The sequence below is a fragment of the Protopterus annectens genome, chromosome 8.part0, assembly GCF_019279795.1.
Source record: "Protopterus annectens isolate FY-2018-M chromosome 8.part0, PAN1.0, whole genome shotgun sequence".
In the NCBI taxonomy this organism is placed as follows: Eukaryota; Metazoa; Chordata; order Ceratodontiformes; family Protopteridae; genus Protopterus; species Protopterus annectens.
The window spans coordinates 1,209,872,045-1,209,896,683 of NC_056741.1; the positions used below are offsets into that span (position 1 = coordinate 1,209,872,045).

At 42.0% G+C, this 24,639-nt stretch overlaps 1 protein-coding gene across 1 annotated transcript in view; it reads left to right on the top strand.

Annotated features, from left to right (window-relative positions):
• The window catches only part of LOC122809314 (guanylate-binding protein 1-like), a 459,719-nt gene that overhangs the window by 333,090 nt on the left and 101,990 nt on the right, over nucleotides 1–24,639 (top strand). Inside the window, exon 9 of the mRNA XM_044080713.1 lies at nucleotides 24,057–24,159. Coding sequence (XP_043936648.1) covers nucleotides 24,057–24,159 — 103 coding nt within the window. The remainder of the gene's footprint in view (nucleotides 1–24,056; nucleotides 24,160–24,639) is intronic.

Genomic DNA, 24,639 nt, shown 5'->3' on the forward strand with positions numbered 1-24,639 from the left:
AAAGAGGAAGATGTTTTTATTCAAGGATGTTTCTAGTTTCCAGGAAGGATGGCCCATGAAGACCCATCCTAGACCTGTCTCACCTCAACCTCTTTCTTCAGGTTTCCACCTTCTGCATGCTTTTCCTCCAAACCTTGTTCCCACTTTTAATGCCTCAGGACTTTCTGGTTTCTCTAGACATCAATAATGCATATCTTCATAGGTTCACAAGGGCCTTTTTAAGCCTAGCCATACATCCCAAATCTCTGACAAATTCTGATACCTTTGATAAGTGTAAGTGTGAGCCTGAGAGGTGAACCATTTACAGGCAGCCTGTGTTCATTAGAGACATAGGTGCCAAACCAGGGATGAATTTCCAGTTTCCCATCCAGTTGTCCAAGTTGCACCTGAATTAAGTTAAGGGAGGAACTCTGCTTTACATGGATGGAGAGCCTGTTCCATAGATGGGGTAGTCTGTGGGATATATACCTATCTCTCCAGCAGGTCCTGTTTATATCACAGGCAAGGTTTAAGTCTTTAGAATGGGTAATTCTGGTGCTGTTTACTTTGTGGATATGGAGGAGGTCCATCAGAGTGAGGTATGACAATGCCCTGCATGTCAGGCATAGATCTCCCCTCAAAAGCATGTAGGAGACGGAATACAGGGAGTGGGCCTTGAGGCAGTCTGCATAGGATATTTTACTTGCACCCTGTATTCTTTCCTGATTCATATCCCCGTTCATCGCCTTTTCAGAAAATACTTGCATTTTTCTGTTACCTCATCTCATTTTCTGCTCTGTGCTTTGCCCTTTGGACTCTTCATAGCCCCAAGGGTATTCACAAAATGCTTGACTCCTGTTATTGCCTTTTGCAGACTTCAAGAAAACCATATTTGTCCTTACCTGGATGACCTGCTTGTTCAAGCAACTCATCCAGAAATTCTGCTGGAGAACCTCCACACAGCCATCAGCTTGCTTCTAAGCCTAGGGTTCACTGCTAATTACAAGAAATCCTTCCTCACTCCTTCTCAGCCCAGGTCTTCCTGGGGTATAGGATAAGGGCAGATCTTATGATGGCATTTCTACCCCTCAAAAAAGTGCAGTCTCTTTTAGCCTACTTCCAGCAACTCCTCCCACTCACTTCCTTGATAGTGAGGGAGTTTCTCAGACTTCTGGGATTCATGGCATTCATCATTCCCGTGCTACCCTTGACCAAACTCCACACGAGAAAATTCCAGTGGTATCTGAAGTCTCTCTGGTCCCAGCATGCACGTCACCTGGATTTTGTTCTTCCTTTTCTTTTTTGTCTAAAGAAAGAACTGCAGTGGTGGATTCGGCAAATTTCACTGAACCCAGGTCTCCCTCTGCAGCCTCAGCTTCATGTGCAGGAGCTGTTCACAGATGCCTCAGACTTGGGGTGGGGAGCAACCTTTGGAAATCTGAAGGTCTGGGGTCTTTGGTACCCCTCTATAAGGAAGGAATACATTAACATCAAAGAAATGAGGGCTTTGATTTTGCTCTTCAAGCTTTCCAATCTTCTATTCGCCCAGGCCCCCTGAAACTGTTCACAGACAACACCACAGTCCTTTGGTATGTGAACAAACAGGGAGAACAAAGTCTTATCTGCTTTGCAGGTTGGCTCTTCAGGCTTGGGAGATTGCCACCCAATCAAAAGTCACCTTACAAGCAGTTTACATTCCATCAGCTTGAAATGTTCTGGCAGAAACGCTAAGCCGATCCATGACTCAATCCTACAAATGGATGCTCAATAGGGATGTGTTTCTGGACATTCTCCACCATTGGGGAACACCTCAAATAGATCTTTTTGCCTCCCCTCTGAACAGACAACTTGCACAATTTTGTGCCAGAGTTCCACGTCCTCTGGCATGGAAGGTGGATGCCCTTTCAATATCTTGGAAGGGGATGTTTCTTTATGCATTCTCCCCTTCCCACTTATTCAGATAGTTCTGCTGAAGATTCAGCAGGACAAACCAGAAATTTTGTTGGTGACCCCCTTTTAGCCAAGACAGCATTGGTTCCTTCTTCTGCATTTAACCAAGGGTAGTCATCACAAGTTACCTCACAGGATGGACCTCCGCACACAAGACAAGGAATCACTCATTCACCCACACTCAACAACCCTGAACCTAACTTTTTGGGTGATAGGCTTCTGATTCCTTTTTGACACCTTTTCTCTGAGGAAGTGCTTTTAGTTCTGCAGGAGGCCAGGAAACCTAATACTAGGAGATCCTACTTGTCCAAATGGAATAGGTTCTCCATGTAGTGTCTAAAGAAACAGCTAGATCCATTTTCAGTGGATATCCCTCTATTTTTATCTTACTTATGTGAGCTGCTTAAGGCAGGATTGGCTTATTCTTTTGTAAAAGCCCAGTTATCTGCCATTTCTGCATGTCTGCCTCTATCCTCTCCCTTAGCCTCTAGGCTATAGGTTAAGCTTTTTCTTAAAGGCATCCTTCATATCAGATCTCCAAGGAAATCTGTTCCTCCACCCTGGGATTTGAATTTTGTAGTGGAAAAATGTACCCAAGCCCCCTTTGAGCCTGCTGTCATGGCTTCCTTAAAGCATTACACTTGGAAGACTATGCTGTTGGTGGCCATCACTTATGCTTGCTAGGAGAGTCTCTGAACGCCATACTTTAATGTTATCTCAACCCTTCCTCATTTTTCAGAAAGATAGTGTCTCCCTGTTTACTAACCCCTCTTTAATGCCCAAGGTGGTTAATGATTTGTCTCTTAACCAATCTATTAATTTACCTACCTTCTTTCCCTCACCTCAAAATTCCAGTGAAATGGTGTTACATACTTTGGATGTGTACAGACAACTCAGATTTTACTTGGATAAAACCAAGTCCTTTAGGAAATCAGAGCAACTTTTTGTTTCTTTTCACCCCAGGATGTTGGGAAAGCCTGTGTCAAAACAGACAATCTCTTCTGCTATGTTTTCCATGGTCAAACTCTTTCTTCTTCAGTGAAAGCTCATTCCACTAGGGCTGTTGCTTCTTCTGGGGCCTTTTTCAAGGGGTTGGACATGACTACCATCTTGGAGGCAGTTACATGGTCTTATTTCCATACATTTACCAAATATTACAAGCTGGATGGCATTTCCAGATCCAGAGTAGGGCTTGCCAGGGCAATCCTGCATGTTATTTTGGAGAGTTCCTCCGTTCAGTCCTCCCTTTCCCTTTCATGAGCTTTGGTACTCTCCCTATTTTTTTTTATTTATTTTATTTTATTTTTTATTTTATTGTATATTTGTTGACCGGGAAAGTCCGACTGGACACAGGTTCATTTTCAGTGGAGGCCCATGGAGAAAAGCTCCATTTAAAAAAATCTAACAAATAACATTTTATGAATTACAACACTTCTTCTATTGGCATACAATATTATACAAGAACATATTTTACATTTCTTCACAGATGTATGTATAGATACAATTATTGTATTCTTGAGGTATACCAGTTGTATGTAGGAATATGTTTAACTGTCTTCAGAGATATATAAGTAGATACGAACAGAATAGAACATAGTTAGTTAATAATTAATATACAAGGGTTAGGCACTGTTAGGTAATCCTTGGTAGAATCGTATCACTGCAAATGTAGTGGATTAGCCTGGGGAGTCACATGGGCATAGCCAGTTGTTAAAGTAGTGGGTTTTGAATAGTTTTTTAAATTGTGGAGTAGAACTTGTAGATGTTATGTGTTTTGGAAGTGAGTTCCAGACTTTTGCTATAGAACAGGCAAAAAGAGAGATTTGCCAGCCTCATTCCTATGTTTGATGATTTATTTGATTTTGGTCTGTTGATCTTAAGGCTCGGGTGGTGGTGTAGGGTTGTAAAATGGGGGGTTTATTTGGGAGGTAATATAGTTTGTGGGCTGTGGAGAATTGAGTGGTAAGAAGTAATTGAGGCAGCTCAAGCCTGTTGAGCTGTTTGAGAGAAAGACGGTAATGGGCTCTATTAGAGGTACCTGTGTCAAATTTGGCAATCTTGTTGTAGCAAGATGCCATTTTGCTTTGTTCGCTGTGCCGAAGATTAGTCAGGATTGGGGAGGCATACAGTAGGGTGGATAATAAGTGGGTTCTGGCAATAGTGGCTTTGGTATAATTGGTGATGAATTGCTTATTCCTATACAAGAGACATAGCTTTTTGTGAACTTTTTTGATTGTTTGGAGTATGCAGATATTAAATTTGAGTTTATCGATTACTACTCCTAGAAGTTTAATGTGTGCTGTTGGGGTGATTAAGGTATTGTCCTTGGAGTTAATGATGACGTCATTGAGTGCAGGGGATCTACCTGGCCTGAAAATAATTAATTTTGTTTTTTGGGATTGCATAAAATTTTTATGGTAGAAAATCGTGCTTCAGCCAGAGTGAAGTTGTGTTGTGTTACTGTTTGTAGCTTGCTTATTAATACTGTAACATGGGAATAGAAGGACATAGAATAATTGTGTAAAATCTTACCATAATCATAGATGTCCTTCTCTTCCATGTTGCGGTATTTTAGCCCACCCTCCTTCCCCCTTGGTCCTTGCATTTCTGTGGGTGATACTTGCCTCTCCTTTTTGTCCTTGTTCTGGTGTTCTGACAGGCTTTCAGTTCTGGAGATGGTTTGTACAAACTTCACTTTAAGGCTTACGCTGGCTGCTGCCTTCATGTGATGTCCCATGTACCTTGCAGTAGTAAAAGACTGTTGTATACTGGCTGGACATTCGGGTCACCTGGGCTAAGAATCCCTCATGTTATGAATACTGCAACATGGAAGAGAAGGACATCTCTGGTTTTGGTAAGATTTTACAGAATTATTCTTTTCCTCCTTGCTTGTTCACGTATCCCACTACTGACAGTGGGAAATGGTCCTTAAATTCCTGCAACACCTCAAGAATGTCTTTGTGAAGACTGCCCTTTGTTTTATTTCAAGTTACGTGGACCATCCTGCCCTGGAAATGCCTCCCATCCCAAAGAGGAGGCAACCATGGTGATTTTCATTGCTAGTGTGGAAGAACAAAGGGTCTGCCACCATTTCAAATGAGCCTTACACAGCTGAGTCAAGAATACTGGGCTAGCAGAATGGTCTGACATCTATGACCATTGAACCTTAAGTAGCCACTGGAAAATGTGCATATGATAATAAATGTAGGAAAGTATTACTATAGTGAAGGCCATAAGACATGGTACCTGAAGCATTAAGATTGCTGATAGAGCAGAGTGGGTCACTTGATGATGGACAGAGGCTCTGGGTATCTTGATTCTTTCCAAAGGCAGGCTAACTACACATCTTATTGTGTCCATATGGCATCCAATAAACAGTATGGACTGAGCAGGAGGTAGACTAAATTTTACGTAATATACAGAGATACCTAAGGTTAGGCAGAGCGATAAGAAATGGTTTCTGGCTTCAGTTAGGAACTCCTTGGTAGTAGCATTGAGGATGCAGTCATTCGAGTATGGGAACACTTAGATAATTTTGAGTCACAAATGGGATGCAACTACTGCCATGCACTTGATAAACACCCAGGGGGCTGTGGTGAGACTGAAGGGCAAGGCTTTGAACTAGCAATGATGGTCTCCAAGTTGGATGCACAGACATCTCCTGGAAGTCTTTGCAGTTTTGGTGTGGAGGTAGACATCTTGGAGCCCTTTTGATATATGGCAAAATCCATTGCACCATGACCATTCTAAATGTTTTTTTTTTTTTTTCAATGTAAATATTTAGACCACTAAGATCTAGAATGGGCCTGAGGTCCTTGTTCTTCTTTGCACTAAAAGAAATCTTGAATAGACTCCAGGCCCTCTTTCATCTGGTAGGACCTCGCGGATGGGTTTTTTTTTTTTTTTTTCTAAAAGAGATAGTATTTCTTTTTCACCTGCTTTCTTTTGGCAAGGTGGAATATCTGGGATTGGCTGGATTTGAAAGGGTAATGGTTGGGAAAGGGCATGTTATAACATCTGGATATTATCTGTCTCAAGAGTCCTGTGTCATAGCCATCCATGAAGGGGAATGGAGAGATAAGTGTCCCCCAACTGCCTCTAGAGAGGAATAGTCCAGTAAGTCTCAAGGGACACTCATTCTGGTTGCTTGAGAAGGGCCTCCAAAATTCATGGTTTTGCAAGCCTTCATGACCTCTAGTTTGACATCCATTGAATGGGCCATCTCTGTCCCTGGCACCCTTCCCAAGGTAGAGTGGAAAGGTTGACGCTGGGTTTTCCTGAACCATAGGGATTTGGACCACTTCTGATTCCTTCTGTAGGATCTCTGAAAAGTTTCTCAGATTTGGCTCCTATTGCAGACAGAGTGTTACCTTCCTACTCACACTTCAGCAATTTTTCTTTCACTGATAGAACAAACGTCATACACAGCATTCATGAAGGACACCTTGAAGTTATATGCAAAATCACAAAGGTGGAGCAAGGCAAGATGTCTCATAACACCTGTATCTGCCACTGTAGCCATCCCATTGGCTGCATTGTGTAGTAGCTGCATAAAGAGGTTGGTGATGTTCATCGTTATCCCCATTGTAGTCTCCAGTTGTTTCCTTGACTGTGGCATGGGTTATCTTTACAAACAGCCTAAAGCTTGCTCCATTAAATCTCTTTGGAAGCAGTTCATATGTGTGTGTGTCTTTGTGTTGAATAATTTAATGCTTTCAGAGCAAAAGAACCTCTAGACATAAGCACACTTCCCCATTATGTCCATTGTGTGGGACTCCTTGCTGGGAGGACTGCCAACTGCTGCTTCATCATACAGCTCTTGTTTGGTGGCTGCTGCCACAATTAGAGAGACCACCAGTGGTTCTTTGGACCGGTGCTACCTATCGTTAGGGGACAAAGAACTTTTGAGGGTATAGCTTTTGAAGAATCAGGCTCCTGGTATGCCCTCCAGGTGGACCACTCAGGAAGTAGAGGGTGTAAAGTAATAAGCCTCAAGTAACAATTCCTTGTCCTGAGAGGGAGAGTATATGGGCCAGGAACCCATTTGTGCCATCAATGCTACGATTTTGCAAAAAGTGACATCTACTGCAGGAGATGGGTGAAACCCTTTCAATTATCCTACTCTGCATCTGAGGTGAGATACTCTGTAGAGGAGTCTGTGCATCCCCTTTTGCATGTCCTCTTTCTAGGAACATCACATGGGGGGAAGCTAACTCCTCAGAGGACCCAGAGAGGGTCTGTGCAGATTGTTTGTGGGTATCATCCCTGATGTTCATCATGCATACAGCTGCAGTCATAACAGATGGGTTCTCCTGCCATCAGGCGGGTCCTCGGTCGGCCGAATTCCAAAGTCTAGGTCCAGCGTTGGTTGTCGTCGCTTCTTCCCTGACGTCAGTGCGACAGGGGTATAAATGAACCAGCTGACGCCATTTTCTTCAGTCTTTCTTGCCACGCGGTGCCCAAAGCAGAAGCAGTTCACAAGTGCCAGTCAGCCAGCTCCTGAGATTACGAAAATCTACAACCGAAGTCTTCTTGAAAGCTAAGTACCCTGTTGGGGAAACTTTTCTTGCCTCAGACCGATGTCAGATAAAGTTAATAATTGTATTTCATGTGGGAAGCAAACACCGCATAAGGATTTTCATTCCCTCTGCATTCCTTGCTTAGGCCCAGACCACGACGTCTCGGCCTGTCGCTTTTGTGCTACCTTCAACAAACGCACCATTAAACGTCGGGCGGAGTTCGCCCAGCATTTTTTTGGCAAACAATTTAACTACATAATGTCGCCGGATACTCCGACGCCAGTTTTGACTAAAAAACGCAAAGATAAGGACCGACACACGAGGTCCGTGGCCTATACCGACACCACGCCAAAGCCGATTTCAGGTGGTCCGGTTCTCAGCAAGGTGCCTACACAGCCCCTGACTACCGACGACACTTCATTGGCAGTGTCTTCTGTATCCGAGGTCGCAGGCTCTTCAGCCCACACCCCGACTACAGATACCGAAGCCACTCTTGGCGGTGAAACTCAGAGTTTAGACAGGTCTGCCTCCTCCCAAGGTGTCTTCAGGCCTTCCTCTTCTTTTTCCATCAAGGCTTTCACTAAGTCCAAGACAGCCATGCATTCTAAAAAACAAACCCCACAGGGCCCTTCTCAAGGCCCCATGCCTAAAAAAAAACAGATGCTCAAAATGGCTGAGGACTTAATTACTCTTATCAGGGGTTCCCAACCCACCCCCGGAAAAAAGGCCCAGCGTGGAGGAAGTATCCCCCTCCTCGGACCAGGCCTCCATTATTTCAGAACATTCTGATGACCAGGAACATTCATACTCCCCTTTTGAAGATTCTGATGCAGAGGAGTCCATTCCTTCTGTCCCCCCCCCCCACTGAGGATTACTCTTTTGGGAAAACCTTGCATACCTTGAGGGAACACTTCCATTGGGAAGGCCAAGAGTACTCAGACTCCAAGAAAAGGCTTAGGGATTTTCTCTTGCTCCCTCAGCACAGGCCTCTGGCTATACCTCCTGTCTTAGATATCCTTGATGATGTGTATTCGGAGTCCTGCCTCAACCCAGATTCTTTGCCCCCAGTACCAGTCAAGCCTGACGGGTATTACCAGGTTCCTGACTCACACCAATTGCTATACAAAAGCCATGCGGCTGACCCAGAAACTATCTCACAGGGCCCCAAGGGAATTAAGGCCTCCACTGCTAAAAATCCATTACCTTCAGAGAGGGATTCCAGAGCTTTAGAAAGGTGGGGGGAAAAAGGTATACACCTCGGCCACCTTATCCATGAGAGCATTAAACTGCCAGTTCCATATGTTAAAGTACCAACAGTTTCTGTTATCACAGTTGAGAAGCAAAATGTCACAACCTGAACAACAAGATTTGAAAGAGTTGCAGGATTTGATACATAGTGCAGAGCAAGTAGGTAAACATACCTTGCAATGTGGTTTTGATGCTTTAGAAGCCTCATGTAGAGCTGCTGTTACAGGATCAGTCATACATAGACATGCTTGGCTTAAAGAACATACCTTACCAGATCATGTAAAGGCTAAATTACAGGTTGCACCTCTGCAAAAAGATGTATTGTTTGGTGTTAAAGCTGAGGAGGTATTAAAGAAAATGGAGGAAAAGGCAAAATCAATGCAAACAGTTAAAGATTTCCTACAGGTACAACCTCCACGTTTCAGTAGAAATTAGCCTTCAAAAAATTGGTCCTTTCTAGCCACGGACAGACCCCAAAGAGGTAGATACAGGCGCCCGAGGGGTAGAGGGCAATCTCAAGGATCGTTTAGAGGCAGACAGTGGCAAGCACCTACCCAAAGAGGTGGTGAGGATAGCTCACAGCCATACAGAAAGCAGAACCAATGACTTTCCCCTTTGCATGCCAAGCAAGGCTCAAATGGCAGCACCTTTAGGTGGGAAACTGGCACTATTTTCAAAAAATTGGCATACTGTCACAAAAGACAAATGGATCCTGGACATTATAGACAGAGAGGCTACAGATTCCACTTTCACACCCTTCCAAAAATGAGAGGCATACCAAACCTGCCACACAATCAAAGGGCAGAGGCACAAAAACAAATTTTAGATCTCATGGACATGAAAGCTATTCAAGAGGTACCTGCACAAGAACAGGGTCAAGGTTTTTATTCCAGACTATTCCTGGTACCAAGGAAGGGCAAAGATTGGAGACCTATTTTGGACCTATCCATCCTAAATACTTTTTTACTCGTGCCAAAATTCAAGATGCTCACATTACAGCAGCTTCTTCCCATGCTGGGCAAGGAGTCTTGGTTGGTAACATTGGACCTCAAGGAGGCATACCTGCATGTCCCAATCAGACAAGATTGCAGAAGATACCTCAGATTTCTTGCAGGTTCAACACATTATCAATTCTCTGCGTTGCCCTTTGGCTTATCTACTGCGCCCAGAGTGTTCACGAAATGCCTGGCATCAGTAATTGCCTACTGCAGACTGCAAGGGATACAAATATACCCATATCTGGACGACTGCCTGATCCAAGCGGACAGCAAGCACATACTTCTGAAACATCTGGCTTTTGCAATATGGTTGTTGAATTCCCTGGGATACACAGTCAACAAAAAGAAATCAAGGCTACTACCATCTCAAACAATAATTTTCCTGGGTGCCAACTTGGATACAAACACCTAGATGGCCTACCTCACGCCAGAGAAACAAGGGCAACTAACTCAATACTTCATAAAAATGGCAACTTTCACCAGGCTGACTGCAAGGAAAATCCTGCAGGCTCTGGAATTCATGGCATCTTGCATCCTACTAATCCCATGTGCAAAGCTGCATATGAGGAAACTTCAATGGTACCTGAAAAACCTATGGTCTCAGCACAGCCACAGCTTGGAAACAATAATACCACTAATTCCATGTCTTCAAAACGAATTTCTGTGGTGGGCTCAAGTATGCCAAAGAAACACAGGTCTCCCATTCTGCAAGCTTCAAGCAAGTCAAATCATCACAACAGATGCCTCGGATTACGCTTGGGGGGCGCACATGACAAATCGGTGCATTCAGGGCAGATGGTCCCAAAAGGAAAAGCACCTACACATCAATCAAAAGGAAATGCTAGCAGTAACAAATGCTATTATAGCTTTCAAAGACCTGCTGCATCCAGGCCAGCTATTGATAAGGACAGACAACACTACAGTAATGTGGTACATAAACAGGGAGGAACCCATTCATACCCCCTATGCAGGCTAGCCATGTCTCTTTGGAACATGACTCTAGAATTGCAACTCGAGCTTCAAGCACAGTTCCTGCCAGGCAAGGAAAACACGCTGGCAGACAACCTAAGCAGAAATATGACAGATCCACACGAATGGAAGTTGCATCCTCAAGTTTTTTTCAAAGATAATTCAAGCATGGGGAAGGCCAGACGTAGATCTCTTTGCCTCCCACAGAAGTCACCAATTGGCAAAATTCTGCTCAAGGACCTTTCATCCACAGGCCTGGAAAGTGGACGCACTCTCTTTCAGTTGGACAACAATGACAGATTATGCCTTTCCACCTCTTCCTCTGCTGCCCAAAGTTCTATTAAAAGCCAGAGCAGACAGACCACGGATGATTCTCATCGCTCCAGACTGGCCAAGGCAACACTGGTACCCACTCCTGCAGAGCCTGACACATTCCCCACCATGGATCCTGCCTCTAATGCCTCTTCTACTGACTCAGCACAACTTAAAAACTCTTCACAGTCAGCTGAAAACACTCAATCTAGCCGCATGGAAGATTCCTTAAAATCACAACACACCCTGCTCTCCAAGGATGTACAGGATGTCATTTTGGAGGCCAGAAGACCTTCTACTAGGAAAGCCTACTCTGCCAAATGGAAACGGTTTGTGCTTGGAATGAAAAAAAAGGGCCAGAACCCTGGAATACTGAATTTACCTCAAATATTACAGTACCTAGCTGAGATGCTAAGCAGTGGACTTTCATTCTCTTCCATCAAAATCCATGCCTAAGCCATTTCTGCAGAATACAAACCTGATCCTCCTTTATTCTCTCACCCCCTCTTAAGACAGTTCCTCAGAGGGGCTAAGAATATTAAACCCCCAAGGAAACAACCAGTGCCTGCTTGGGATCTCAATTTCATTCTAGAGAAACTGACTTTGCCTCCTTTCGAGCCAGCTGCCTCATTGGAACTACAATATTTGTCCTGGAAAACAGCCTTCCTGCTGGCTATCACCTCAGCTCACAGGGTTTCTGAACTACAAGCCCTCATGGCTGTGCAACCTTTCATCATTTTCCATCAGGACAGAGTTTCCATACGGACCAACCCTTCCTTTAAGCCAAAGGTAGTATCCAGGGTAGCCTTAACTCAAGCTATCCAATTAACTACCTTTTACCCCAATCCTCAAAACAAAGGGGAGAGGCTACTACATTCTTTGGACATTCACAGGCAACTACGTTATTATTTGGACAGAATAAAGCCTATCAGAAAATCAGAGCAACTGTTTGTGTCCTATGCTACAGGGGCTCAAGGGAAGCCTATTTCCAAACAGACAGTCTCAAAATGGATAGCCCACTGCATATGTTTTTGTTACTCTCTTCATGGTAAAATTGTACCTGCAGGCATAAGGTCTCACTCCACTAGGGCCACAGCTACCTCTGCAGCTTTCCTCAGGGGGGTTCCTACCAAAGATATTTTGGAAGCTGCCACTTGGAGTTCCGTGCATACTTTCTCAAAGCACTATCACCTGCCTTTATACTCAAAATCTAGAGCAGGTTTTGCCACTGCAGTTTTGCAGGGCATCCTGGCTCCTCCTAGTTCCACCTAATGCCTACCACCCTTATTTTAGCTTTGGGATTCTACCCATCTGTTATGACTGCAGCTGTATGCAGCTGTATGCACGATGAACATAGTACAGTTTTGTACCTACCATAAATGTAGATGTTCGAGTGCTAATACAGCTGCAGTCCAAGTTTCCCTCCCTCCTTCCCCTCTGGAACAGGCCTAATGACTATCACCTCCTCATACAACCTGATTGGGGTATTCTTTTATGGTGTATTTGCTTGCAACTACTGTTTTTTGATTATACTGCATTGCATTATTGCATAAATTTATGTATTGCCTTCCTTCTGGGGGCACCTGACATCTGGGGCAAGAAAAACTGAAGAAAATGGCGTCGGCTGGTTCATTTATACCCCTGTCGCACTGATGTTAGGGAAGAAGCGACGACAACCGACGCCGGACCTAGACTTTGGAATTCGGCCGACCGAGGACCCGCCTGACGGCAGGAGAACCCATCTGTTATGACTGCAGCTGTATTAGCACTCGAACATCTACATTTATGGTAGGTACAAAACTGTACTTTCTTACCTTAGGAGGCTTGATGGAGCTAAAGCACAGATTGCAAGGTGTTCAGGGCTGGAGACAATACCATTGGAGGCTGTGCTGAACCTCTTGGAGAAGATGCAATCATCCTTTTTTTAACCTCAAATGTGATCCCCAGATACGGAAGCATAGCTAGGGTTTGAAAAAGGGGCAGATGCCTCAGTGCACGGTTGTGTGGGAGTGATCAGCAGATCCAGTAGAAGTAAGAACCTTCTTTTTTGTTTTGTTTTGTTTATATATTTATTTAGCTCATATCAGATTGAGGGCGTAAACAGATCTGGTGCTCCTCAGTGGAGAACTGGATAGAGTGGAAAAGCATGTGATCAGAATAGTATGGGCCTTTTTTTTTTTTTTTTTTTTTTGGCTCTCGTGTCAGTTTGAGGGTATAAACGGACCTGAAGCTCCTCACTGGACACAGTACTGACTTTTTATTTCTCTTCAAGCGTTAAGCAGTTGAGGAGTGCCACATGGGCCAGCTATGGTTCTGCTCATATTCTCTAGTACCAGAGAGGTCCAACCTCTGTTCCCACCAAAGAAGACATAACCAGTGCCAAGGGAGGAATCCCTGATGCTAACAACCTAAAGGGCTTTGAGAAAGAGATTGGTGCTGAGAGATCGAAGGACGATGTCTCCAGTTCTGGAAAGGGAAGCAAGCATGTTGGGGATGAAGATGGAGCCAAAGGCTCAGCATCAAGCACTTGATCCAAAGACTTAGTCAATGTCAAGTGTTTTGGCACCATGTGAGTCAGATGGGAAAGGCCTGGGTCTAGAGAGGATTCCAGTTGGCTTCAGACACACAAGCTCCAAGTAGTGTATCAGTTCTAAGCTATTGATGCCAAAACATGGACCAAGGAAGGAGGAAATAAAAAAGATGAAGGGCCAGATTCATCAACCCTAGAAACAGAGAGGGATGGGATGATACACATTTCAATATGTGTGTGTCCAGAAAGGCTCTCATTGTGCACTCCCAGTCCACATCACTGGCACTACCTAGGCGACAAGGTGGAAAAACAAGGCAATTCTCTCTCTCTGAAGAATGCCTACTTGACAGTAGGCTTGTCAGAAATCATTATAACTGGCTCTGAAGGCAAAGGAGCCTGAGGAGAAAGTTCTTTGATTGCAGAATCTGATGGAACCAGATCCAGCATTGGTATCTTTGGGGTCAGGACAGGGCTAAAGTTATCCAGCTTTATTTTCGAGGGTCAGAATCCCTATCTTTGTCTTTATTCTTTTTTTTTTCCTTCCTGGACTTGTCAGAAGAAGAGTCTGGAGAATCAGACACATTAGAATTAGCTTGTTTCACTGACTGGCTAAACAGCTAGGCCCAACATCCTTACACAGAGAGTGTTCTGCAGTCAGGTGCTATGGTATCAGGTACATCATGCTCTAGTGGCAGGTGTCCTGCAATGGGATTTTGTGGCCACACTTGGCACACCTCTGAAAGCTCTTTTCTACTATCTCCTGTTTGTCCATCTCAAAGGTAAAAATGTTATTCACAAAATATAGCCTTGAGAAATACACAGATTTAACACACCTGATGTACAGAAAAAAAGATGAACAACCTATAGATAACATTGACCCTTACATAAATAATAATATAACAGGAAAATAACTCATCACTTTTTTAAAAATTTTTTAACTATACAAAAAGTAATTTGGCCTACCACCAGAATGAAGTTTGAGACAATAAGAATAAAAAAAAGTTCAGATCTCAAGCTGAGCTAATTTTAGGCACGAACCTCAAAGTTGCTGCTGAAATTCAACCAAAAGGTTGAGAGAGGCTATGATATCTAATAAACTAACAAAAAAAAAAGAGGAACACTTTGGTGAAACCAAATGCTGTGTATGAACCTTTCAGGTGGTAAATGAGATCTGTGAGAGTTAGAACCCTGGAGATTATGGGAAAGAAATGATCTTAAAGGAGCTGGAGCACTAGCAAATCAGGACTGGATCTGAAAAGCGGCTCAGTACCCATCAGTCAGATCAGATGGACAGTATAATTCAGATCTGGTTGTTCTATTAGCCTTTGAAGTGATCTGTGGTAATATTTAAAAGTTCCTTGTGTCTAGTATTCCCTCACTGTATGTTGAACACATATCCCCTAACCTAATCACACTCAGCTGTATAAAAGTATACCCTCAGAAAGCAAAATAAAACGTGCAGTAACCGGAAGTGAAAAATATCTCCTAGAAGGCCAAAAGGACATCAGTAGACAAATATTTTTGTAAATGTTTAAATTACTTATTATGAAGAAAGCATAAGGACAATACACAGTTTCAAAGATCAAAATGTAAAAAAAAAACCTACCATAAATTGTGCCTCCTTTATAAATAATTTAGTAAAATCTTTGCCGTACTACCCTGAATTCTCCTTCCACCCAGTAAGCTGTACATTTACAAGGATACTTGTTACTAAACACAAATAAAATGGCACTCTTTCAGTAGAAAGATTATTGCCCAAATAGAACCAAAGCACTATAAATTAAAGTTATGTATTCACTGTATAACTATGCATCTGTGTTGTCCATTTTCAACATAGGAGTACCAGATCCGACCTCGGATCTGACTTGACAGCATGCACTAGACTTTGGATCCAACTCTCGATCTCCTCCTTCTGTCCATAACGACTCAGCCAACAGTATCTTGGATCAAGTTTGCTGCCTTATAGATCCTAAGACAGAGTAGGAAGAAGGAAAGAACAGCAGTATGGAGCTCAAACCCGGAACAAAATGTTCCACAAGGTCACTACAGACATTGAAAGGAAGGGGGAAGGAGGGTGGGGAGTTGAGGAAGAATGAAAATGGACAACACAGATGTATATTTTATGATGAATTTATAACTTTAATATCTGATATTGTTTATTTATTTATTTTACCTTTGTTAACCGGGATAGTCCGACTGGATATATGTCCATTTTCAGCGAAGGCCCGGGGAGAAAAGCTCCACGAGTAGCAAATACAAAACATAAAGAAAGGCAAAAAAATGTACAAAAGTTTGGGTTGCCTGAAAAAGTAAAAAATACATTTTACAACAATAAGTCATTTACAACAAGAGGTCAGCAGAAGACACTAATAATATTGTTATGGGAACCATATGCTGCTAGCATAAAAATTTAATATTCCAGAGAACTACTGAACCAAAAGCAGCTCTGCTTAAGGTCAAAGCTAGTTTGTAGTGAATAATAAAGGTATAAGCATTAGACAAAGTAGCTGCTGCACAAATATCATCAATGGAAGTTCTAGACCAGAAGAGGTTGCCATACATATAAATGTTTACATACATACAGATATTTCAAGCACTGGCATTAAATCCCTTCTAGCTTGCCAATATACCATAACACGTGTTCCCATAATAAGTGTCTTGGCTGTTCTTAAAAATAAACTAGTATTTGCTTTAATGCAATTTGGTAGTCTGTTCCATGCATCAGCTACTCTGTGAGAGAACCAATTAGTACACTTCTCATTCCTATAGAATCTCCTACAAAGGTTGCCTGATGATTCTCTAGCACTTTTTGATACCTCCAAACATTCCCAGAGGTAGGTATCTCTAAATGCCCTATATACTTGAATAAGATCTCCTCTTAGATATCTGTAAGAGACACTGTACAAGTTCAGATATTTTAGTCTTTCATAATAACTTAAATTTTCACATCCATGGATGCCCTTGATATATTTCTGCTGTACTCTTTCCAGTTTACTCATGCTTGTTTTCTTATAGGGTTTCCACATTGTTATTCCATACTCAAGTTTGGATCTAATGTAACTAACAACCAATGACTTCATCATTTTTGATTACCTACATTTTATAAATTTTTTTATACAACCTATAGTTCTATAACTATCATTACCGAATTGGTTGATATGATTAGAAAAACTCCTAGCTGAATCTACCCATATACTGAGGTCCTTAAAAGAGTTTACAGCTTCAGTCGCTGTGTGCTGTATTAAATATTCACCATGGACCTATTGGAATGTGCTTTAGGAGGCTGGATGGGGAGAGGCCTTGTGGAGTATATACATAAGAAATGTGACCAGTAATCCATTTGGCCAGGGTAACTTTGGAAACTGATGATCCCAGTCTGTTTGATGAGAAAGAAACAAACAGCTGTTCTGATTTCGTAAAAGCTTTTGTCCTTTGTAGATAAAAACATAGTTGTCCATGTACATCTAAAAGATGTAGCATGTACATTTCCTTATTTGAAAATTTAGGGAAGAAGACAGGCAAATGAATAGTTTGATTAATATTTCATTCAGTGACTACTTTTAGTAAGAAAGCTGGATTACTCCATAAAGTAACTGCCTTTGTGAAAAACAATGTAAGGAGATTTGCAAGATATAGTCTGGAGTTCTGAAATTCTCCTTACAGATGTAATAGCTACTAGGATTGCTATTTTCCAAGACAAAAATTTTAAATCAGATCTGGCTGATGGTTCAGATGTTTGTTGGGTCAAACCTTGAACTGCAACTGTTAAATCCCAAGGAGGCAGTTGATCTTTCATTGGAGGTCTAAGTAAGAACGTGCCTTTTAGGGAAGCCTCGCACAGTTTGGAAGAAACTAAAGAGGAAGCTTTTTCTTCTGAGTGAAAATTAGATACAGCTGCTAATTGTACTTTGTAGAAAAAATAGCACCTTTCTGAAAAATGGATACTAAAAATTCCTGAACTGAAGGTATAGGAGCAGTTTTCTTCTGAAGAGCCCAAATTGAAAATCTTTTCAATTTACTCTTGTAAAACTTCCTTGTATATGCTTTTTGGGAAGATAGAAATATTTGTCGGACTGGGGAGGAAAGCCTGGGCTGACTAGCTGTCAATGGAATTGGAGAAACCATGTGGTTAATTTAAGCCTGGGATATTGAGATGCTTCATCCCAGAAGAGTGCGAGAGAAGGTCTGGACTTGGGTTCAATTATCTTTTGCAGAAGGGTCAAAGAGGTTTCATCAAAGGGAGCACTGAGGAAAGAAGACTTGAAAGGCTCCACAAAGACGCATAACCACATCCAAGCATATCTCCTAATGGCTAGGCCTAAACCAGCCACCTGTGAGGTACCCTGTGCAACATGGGATATTAAACTCATGGGTGCACTGGAAGTGGATAAAAGAGTGGCCAGCAGTGAATAAGTTGTCTTGTAGTCCCTCTACAGACATGGACTCTGAAAGGGATTTGGAGAGTTCCGTGGTCAAGTCCCTCTATAGTTTTGTAAAGTGCACTAAATAATTCAGGGACTTCAAGGCAAAGGTCGCTGAAGCAAATATGCACTTTCCAAACCTGTCCAACTCCCTGGACTCTGTGTTAGGGGGATGGACAGAGGAACTCTGCTCAGGTAGTTCCTTATTCGTGGCTGATGCCACAACCATAGCATCAACAGGGTCTACTTTGCTCCAGTGTGGTCTGTCTAGGCTTTGGGGAATTGGTTCAGTAGAGTCTGGTTCCTTCCATGCCTAGTGGGTCATTAAATCGACAAGTTTATCCACCGGGGGAGTTACCCATGACGTAAATGGGCTGAAAAACTGACTCCTCTGGGGAAGGGGTATCTGAAGACCATCCATTTTGTTTAAGAATTTCCAGGAAATCTCCAAATGAAATGCCATCCAGTGGAGATCTGGGGAACCCCTCTCTTTTGTCAAAATCAGTATCCTCAGTGAGAGATTCCATAAGGGAATCTGTGTGTCTCCTTTCACACATTCACTTTTGGGGAACTTCGTCAGTGGAATAATATGTAAAGGTATCCAAAGAGAGGGGAAGTTCCTCGATGAGAACTTTCCGGATGCTAGGTGGTGTTAGCTATCCCTGTGGAGTAGGTCTGATAGGTTCAGGGCTCAGATCCACTGTCTGGATGCTATATGTTATCGGCTGCCCCTGTGGAGTAGGCCTGATAGGCTCTGGGCTGAGATCCAAAGAGGGAATGGATGTAGGACCCAAGGGTGAAAGAGTAGTCACATCCCTCGGTTGAGAGAAAGCCCTCTCATCTACCTCGAAGGCCAGCAGACCGGGAGAATCCATGGCTGGCTGCATTGGACCCAAAAACACCAGGGCTGCCAGGCCCCGACCCTGCCCGGATCCATGCCTCCAGGACAGAGTCAGACCTGAGCTGTCCAACACCGAGGCTTCAAGGGGCAAAGATGGCTCTGATAACATTGGAGTGGATCGCACCCCCCCAGAATTCGACACCGACACTTTGGCTCTGAGAGTTATCCAGGCCCAAGGTAACTGGAGCAGAACTAGTCAGGGATTCTGTCAGAGTCGAAGACCTAGTCATCTCCAGCTCCAACACCAACACTCTTGAGGGTCCTGGAACCAAGGGCTACAAATCCAGAGGATGGATCAGAAAAGGAGATATCACAATATGAGAAGTGGATGGGAGGCTTGTGGATATGATTGGAGATGGAGACAGAATAACCCCCATCTGAATTTGAGCTCTGAAGAATTTCCTAATCAGCTTATCCATGTCTGCTACAGAAAGGCTTCTGGATGACCTGACAGAAAATGCAGTTGACTGTGGCCTAGACTCTGTCCTTGGTGTTGTTTGTAGAAATGGGGAATGGAGCTGAGGAGATACTTGTTCAACTGTGAACCTGAGTGAGCAGGTTTGAGGAGACTTGGTCAATATTACAGTCGGATCTGAATGCTTTCTTTTAGGATTTGAAGACATTGGATACAATGTCTTTTGTATTTTTGAGGCAGCTCCGAAGAAGCCATGGTCAACATCAAAGATGTAGGAGAATGGATGGGAGATCTCTTATAAGACTCCTTAGTCTCTGATAAAAATTGTATTGGTTTACTGGGGGGGGGGTTGAGCCCTTGAGGAAGAAGATGAAGGAGAAGGCAGCATCCCTTTAAGGACCAACTTATTACACCTGTCAGAAAGTGCTCTAGAGTTAAACTCCGTACAAATGGACCAGTCAGTATTAAAGTGTGCTGCTCCTAGGTGATAAACATAGTCCCTGTGGGCATCAGAATTAGGAATTTTGTGCCCACAGGAAGTGCACTTTTTAAAGACAGTTTTTTTTTCTGCCACAGTACGGTAACTACTACAGTATTTTTTTATTTTATTTTTTTTTCTTTGGTTAAGTAAATTAGAAAATTACCAACAAAGGTAAGTAGAATATGCTCTAAAGGGTTGAAAGAGAGGGAGAAAAGAACCAGTACCAAAAATGGTACATTAGAAGGCAACCAGAAAGTAGAAACAAGGAAATGAAAGTAGACAAAATTGATAACTCTACTAATACTAGAGGGGGGGGGTAGTAAAGGGAGAAGTTAAGAACAGTTTTCAAAAACAGCTGTTACTCACAAGTCAGTATAATAAGTCAAACTTAGCTCTTTGAGCAGGATTCGCATCCATGTGAGATGGCAGCAAACAATATCTAATATATTGTTGGCTGATTGGGGCATTATGGGTACAGGAAGAAGCTCGAGAATTGGATTGAAGTGTAATGCATGCAGCCGAGTCAGATCTGAGGTCGTATATGGTAACTATACATTGTGGAAGAATGTAAAGGACAACATCGGATAATATTGCAGTTCCAGTCTGATGCCCTAAGACTGAAGCCTTAAAGAAGATATTTAGAAATAAAGTTACACACTTCCTTCTTACAAAGCATCAGATCTAGAAGAACCTTGAAACTTGATATTTATCTCATTAATGATCCCTGTGGCTAAAGTCCTGGGAAAGGTGTCACATCAAAAGCTCACAAACTAAGTGATAAATCAGGCTGCCTTATCCAGAAAGCAGCAGGTTTAGAGGTGGAGATGGTGTATATAATGCTGTTGTAATAGTCATGGACAAACTATTCTCAAGCTGTGGTAAGAAAATATGGTTACAAAAATACTTTTTAGCTTGTCAAAAGCTTCTGATAATGTCCAGCATTTGCCACTGTTTAAGTAGGTTGGTTCATACTGGAATGTACTCAATGTCACTCACGCATCAAAAGTCTGCAGTCCAGAGCCCAGATTACTAAATGTAAATATTTTTTGTCCTTGCGAAAGATACAAGATAAGGAAGTACCCAAACATATATTCTTGTGCCTCACTTTTTTTCCCTGACTTTGATTCACCTGTAGCTACACTGTGTTTCATGTAGCAGTATACAGTATGTACATGACATTACACTGATCTTTTGTGTCTGCAAAGACAAACTAAAGTAATAGCTAAAAAAATAAAAAGCTTCAGAATATTATCAGACTCTCTCCAAGCAATCATTCATACCCCTATACGCAAGCAAAGTGATAAAATTAGGTGGTGTTAGGTATGTAAAGGGTAACAAAGCGGTGCAAAGCTTTAGATGAAACTCATATGAGGAGAAATGAAGTATATTGCTGTGTATATGCTAGAGGCGAAACCAAGAATATAACAGAAAACGTATTTTATCTTAATGAAATAAGCAAGATACAGGAATGGAACATTTTCTAAAAACAGAATATTTGTAAATGTGACTGTGACATACCTAGAGGAGACGTAGTAAGTGACAATATGAAAAAAAAAATCCTTCTTTGAAGGGTGCCATATAAATGGATTACATTTCTAATGAAAACAGTGAGCACAAATATTGTGAGAATATTGCTTATTTACTGTTCTCAGCTAAAGCGTCTTCTGCTTGGGGACATGTGTGAATGGGCGTACCTTCGTTGAAGGTTGTGCGTCAGGGCTGGTAACGTGGCACGTAAAAACCAGCTACCAATCATTAACGGACCAGAGTTCCGCTGTGGCGACCCCTAACCGGGAAAAGCCGAAAGTTGCATTGCTTATTTACTGTTAGTTTGTTAACCAGGTAGGTGTGGGTGGATTGATTAAAGATGGATCCTTTCTGCTACAGCCTGAACCACAAAGGAGTGAAAGGACTAAAAACTACTGCAGTATAGCTATGACCAGTGGTCCTGAGAACAAATAAAATATAATGTAAAGAAAATACAAGTGATTCATCGCCAGTGGTGTAGAGGAGAAGTTGACTATGACCCAGATAATCCAATTAGTGTCTCAGGTGCTTTATGGAGCAGGTGAGGGAGAAAAAGCATGCCTCTCCTGGGAGGGAAAGTTTAGCATGGATGGTGGGCAGGTTGCTTTGTTCCTGATGAAGGTCAGAACTTGCAGAGAAACTGTGGGGTTGGCGACAGACTAACAGAGAAGGCACGTCTGCCCAGGGCCTGGGTCATATATGTCTCACTGAGCATGCTTTATTACCACCTAGACTGCAGTGAGGCTATCCCACAAGAAAGAAGAGGCTGGGGCAATAATTCAACCCTAAGAACTCCTTCCTTTGTGGGCAGCAGTGGTGACTTTTCAGCTAGCTTCCTCCCCAGGTTCAGATAGTTACCCACTCAAGGGGACTGTCAAATCCAGCTTGGAGGCTGGGGTGGAAATACCAGTTGTCTTGATGAATTTTGTTTAAAGCACACATGTGGAATGGGAGAAGCTAGGGATTAATGAGGATTCACATTGCAGCAGAAACCAAATAGGCAGTGACTTAGCAAGCCCTTACCAACAAAAAATACATGAGATATATAACCCAACCTTTCAAATTTGGTGATGAAGTCAAAATCATGATTAAGTATGTTTCATGTTTTCACAGGAAATGAATAAATAAGCAATGTGTATAATGCTTTTATTACAAATCTTCTGTTTGTGCTCTTTACTGTGTCATGACTGAGACCCCTTGCAGTGCCTTAACCATAAACAGTTTCCATCTGCTTAATATGTTTATGTTCTTAATGAAATGACCTGCTTTTCCCATGCAAATACAAAGTGGATTCACAGCAATATAATGTCCTTGTGTTACTACACAACATCCCCATTATTCTTGTACAAAATGAGAAATCTGGTACTAAATAAATATCAGTGAAGGTATCCTTATGAAAAGCCATCATCATGGTCATGGTTTTCACATAATTACCTTGCATCCCACAGTCATGGTTAGCTTTCCACAAGAAGAACCCAGATGTGCCTATCTAATGAGACAGTGATTTCATGAAGTAATTTCAATGGCCATGAATGAAGCACTGTCACGTGATCAGATTCACAACCAGAAGGGATTCTTGTGATCAAAATTAACTGAGCAAGGTTTGACTGATCTTTTGTACACAAATATAAACAATGCTTTTGCACGGAGCAACCTCCTGCACCCCACATCTCACATATCTGTACTAGTGCCATACTTTCACAACAGTGGGAAAACTGCAAATTCTTTATCCCCACTTGACCACAATCTGACTGCACAAAGTTCGATTTACACTAATACCAAAATGTATTCCGTCCCTGCAAACCAATGAGTATTCCCTTGTGTAGTGTATCTATTGTGTTTGTTCATTTACCCGAAGAGGTAGAAGGACTGAAAGACAAGGGATTTTTTCAGCTATGACCTTATTACTGAAAGTGAATTACCATTCTTCATAATATCAAAAGGAATATTTGTAACTCAGGCAATTAATTAGATTTAAGACATGGACATGCATACTCAATAACCAATAAAATGTAAAATAGTCTCTGTCTGTAAAAGCAAATTTGTCCATGGTTTATATATATATGAAAAAAATGGCAAGTATGTGTAATTTTTATTATTCAAGACAGAACTAAAATAGTAAGCCATATGAACTTTTGTAAAGAAGACATAAAAGAGGTGAGAGAAGGTACTAGTTTTAAAATCTCTACTCAAAAAAATAACACCATACAAGAGAGCTGAATAGGTGTAACAGAGCTCTCTCAAGTAAATCTGTGCAAGAACAAGTCAGGTATGAAGTGCTCTGTCTTCTCATGATGTAAGAGTTAAATTATGCCAGGACAAGTGGGACAGGATGGCAGATTTCTCGTATAAGTTCACCAGGACCAAATGGTTTTATCACTGCTAGCTCCTTTGAGTCTATTTGTGATGGCACACATACAGTGAATGGCAGCTACAATCACTGCTGGCAGCACAATTTACAGGGAATTTCGATTTGGTTACACGACTTTTCGTAGTATGGATACGTTTGAGGGGGTTGGGTATGATGGAGCGTGTAATGAATTTGCTGTGTTCTCTGAACTGTAGCTGCAGTTCAGTTATAGGAATTTGTACAGCAGAATATTGTAGATAGAGAAATGGAACACATTTTAATTTTGGTGATATTTGCATCATGAAAACTTCCTGTATTTATTTATGCTTTTAAGTTAGTTATTCTAATTTTTGATGGTAGATATTTGAATGCATCTGTCTACTGTCTGTGTATTGCTTTTACTGGTAATGGATTCAGTGTTTCATTACTGTATGCAATCTATTCATTGTGTTTTAGGCCCAAGAAGTGCTAGACAAATTTTTGGAACAAAAGAAGGTAGAAGCAGAAACTATTCTACAAGCAGACAAAAAGCTTACAGATTCTGACAAACAACTAGCTGGTAAATATGTAATGCTGATGTTTCATCTAGAAAGATGATGGGCCTTTAATGAATTTGTATATTTGCAATGTAAGTTTTGTGTAGTTGCTGCATACCAATGCCTGCATGTTCCTGTGTAGACAGTAGTAAGTTGATAGCCAGTGATACATGAGTGAAGTAGACGACAAAAACACAGCCCTAATTTTGATATACCAATGTTGACATTGTGGCTAGACTGTTGGAATGTTTAACAGGTACTGCACTAAGTGCACACGACACATGTTGTCTGTCTGTAAGAATATTTGCTCCTTTTGTTTTCTGACATAACTAAGTCCCTGTGGAAAATTTGTCAGTCATATTTCAGCAACCAGTTCAGTATTATGAGCAGCAAGTTTACTACAGCTGTATGTGAGTCATCTAACTGGTATCTGGCCAGTTCCTACATATTCTCAACAGCAAGTGCAGTTCCTGTAGTGATCACATAGGTATCCAGTTTTGTCA